Source organism: Penaeus monodon, chromosome 31 (assembly GCF_015228065.2).
Source record: "Penaeus monodon isolate SGIC_2016 chromosome 31, NSTDA_Pmon_1, whole genome shotgun sequence".
In the NCBI taxonomy this organism is placed as follows: Eukaryota; Metazoa; Arthropoda; class Malacostraca; order Decapoda; family Penaeidae; genus Penaeus; species Penaeus monodon.
The window spans coordinates 21,581,741-21,583,988 of record NC_051416.1 but is presented as its reverse complement, the minus strand read 5'-3'; the positions used below and the strand labels follow the sequence as shown (position 1 = coordinate 21,583,988).

The 2,248-nt window shown below is 34.9% G+C and overlaps 1 protein-coding gene across 42 annotated transcripts in view; it reads left to right on the top strand.

The window, feature by feature from the left end:
• The window catches only part of LOC119593093 (cytoplasmic dynein 1 intermediate chain-like), a 47,628-nt gene that overhangs the window by 44,125 nt on the left and 1,255 nt on the right, over window positions 1-2,248 (top strand). For 24 of the 42 annotated variants that reach the window (XM_037942026.1, XM_037942056.1, XM_037942053.1 and 21 more), the window contains 3 exons: window positions 38-198; window positions 872-886; window positions 1,990-2,130. In XM_037942026.1, the coding sequence (XP_037797954.1) occupies window positions 38-198; window positions 872-886; window positions 1,990-2,130 (317 nt within the window). The remainder of the gene's footprint in view (window positions 1-37; window positions 199-871; window positions 887-1,989; window positions 2,131-2,248) is intronic. The other 18 variants (XM_037942037.1, XM_037942039.1, XM_037942058.1 and 15 more) reach the window with 1 other exon arrangement.

Below are 2,248 nucleotides of genomic sequence, written 5' to 3'. Positions count from 1 at the left end.
TCATGGAATATAATTATCAGACGGTTTTCCCAAACAGCCTGCCGTCACGGAAGTAAAGCTGGTATAGTGGATGCCTATGAGGGACACCAGGGCCCAGTGACGGGTGTGAGCACTCATGCTACCATGGGACCCATTGATTTCTCTCATCTCTTCCTCACTTCATCAATTGACTGGACAGTCAAGCTTTGGTCTGTTAAGGTAAGTTGTGGAGACTTTTAGCCAAGAATGATGTTGCATAACATTGTCCTGTATGCATATTCTTTTTCTTTTGTTTTGGTAACAAAGCTTGCAGCATATACCAATTTAATTGTGTTAATATATTTTAACTGTGTGGACGAGGGTATGTATGTGTCATACAGAATACGACATAGTAAAGACAACTAGTGTAAAGGCATTCAGATTTAAATTGGGAGTTTGGTATTCAGTATCACCACAGGTAAAATACACTATGAAGTTCATTGTACACTTACACCATTTATTCTTTCATTATCTGTAAATAGTGGAAATTAGTTTTAAAAATAATAAATTTACTGATTTGGAGGAGATTCAAGTTTACAGTGAAAAGGCAATTGTATTGTATTCTGTGTAACATAAATAACAGATAACATACCTAAAACACACAGATACAAGAGATGCACAACTTGGCATTTAGCTTTATTGACAGTAATACATATACCATCAAGTAAATGTAGGATAAAAAAAAAAAAAAGTTATTGTTCTTTCTTTACATACAAGAATTAGTCTCATGTTGTAATATTCATATGAACAAATACATGAAATGGTTCTCATGTGAGCGGTTTCATGCATGTTACATATTTATATTTGTAACACCATGTTTTTCTTCTACCATGATCTGTATGGGATGTGATAGCATTGGTCTATGAAGGTAAGCATTCATGTGGAATCAAAAGAGCTTTTTGACTGCAGAAACTCATTTTCTGCAAGAGCATGGATGTCTGATTTACACATTTCTTCCAAGGTTTTTTTCCTTTGATCACAACCAAAGTGATGAACCATAGGAGGTGGCTGCTTTACATCTAAATGTGTCTAGGATATAATGCCATAGGGGAATATTTTGTGTCACTATGCTGGTCTTGGGAACTAAATATTATTGCAATGAATTTTGAGGCAAAAACATCATCACCTCTTGGTGTGTGGCCTGAGATGATATGGACTCTTACTGCAACAGAATTGGAAATCTCAAATCTTACAGTTTTGTTTTTGTAGAATGCTGCTTATGCTTTGCATGATATTCTTGTGCTTTCCTATCCATTTCTTGAGATATTGAGATTTATCCAAAAGAAGGTGGATATATGTTCTAGTTAAGTATATGCTTACAAAGTTGTTGTTTAAGGAGATCTAAAAGCTGAAAACTTCTCCCAGTTAATAAATTTTGTGGGAGATTAAAACAAATATGTTAGATACAGTAGAATAGCTGTATCTTGTATGGTCTTGTTACAGAAGCTTTGTGCTATGTAACAGGGGATTAAGGACAGTTTTGTGTTCAAGTAATATTGCATTAGTTTGTGCCTCATCTTTTTTTTTGCATTGTATTAGATGTTAGATCCCAAAAGGTATAGATGTTTCATGATTCTAATTTTGATAATTTGAACAATCTTCATGTTGAGTTTTGGGTAATTTTCACCGTCAAGAGCACTGTAAAGTTTTATCCCACCAGCCATAATTTCCACTCTTTTCTAAATAGAAAAAAGTTGTTAGGGTATATATTACTGTATGCATTTCCCCCCACAGTTATTTCTTAATATTTATAGCATTTAGAATGTTCTACTTTTCAAGGCAAGCATTCACAAAGCAGACTTCTCACAAGCAATTTTATCATGCATTATATTACACGTTTTAATTTTTTCAAGAGTGCCTTCATTCACAGATAGGAAGTATTGTTTGCTTTAGGTCAATTTTCTTTCAATGTTTTTTGTATTTGACTCAGGATTAAACAGTAAGATAAGCTTTATTTTGTATTTTAATCAGGAAACGAAGCCTCTATACTCATTTGAGGACAACGGGGACTATGTATATGATGTGGCTTGGTCACCAATCCACCCTGCTCTCTTCACGGCCGTGGATGGGTCAGGAAGGATCGACCTCTGGAATCTAAACCAGGACACAGAGGTATGGCCATCTTTGACTGATGGATGCTTTAAAAAGAAGTGCTTATATGTTAAAGCCATTCTTTGATATTCTTTTGTGTATATATATTTTTTTCATTCTTTCCTTCCCCCCCCCCCCC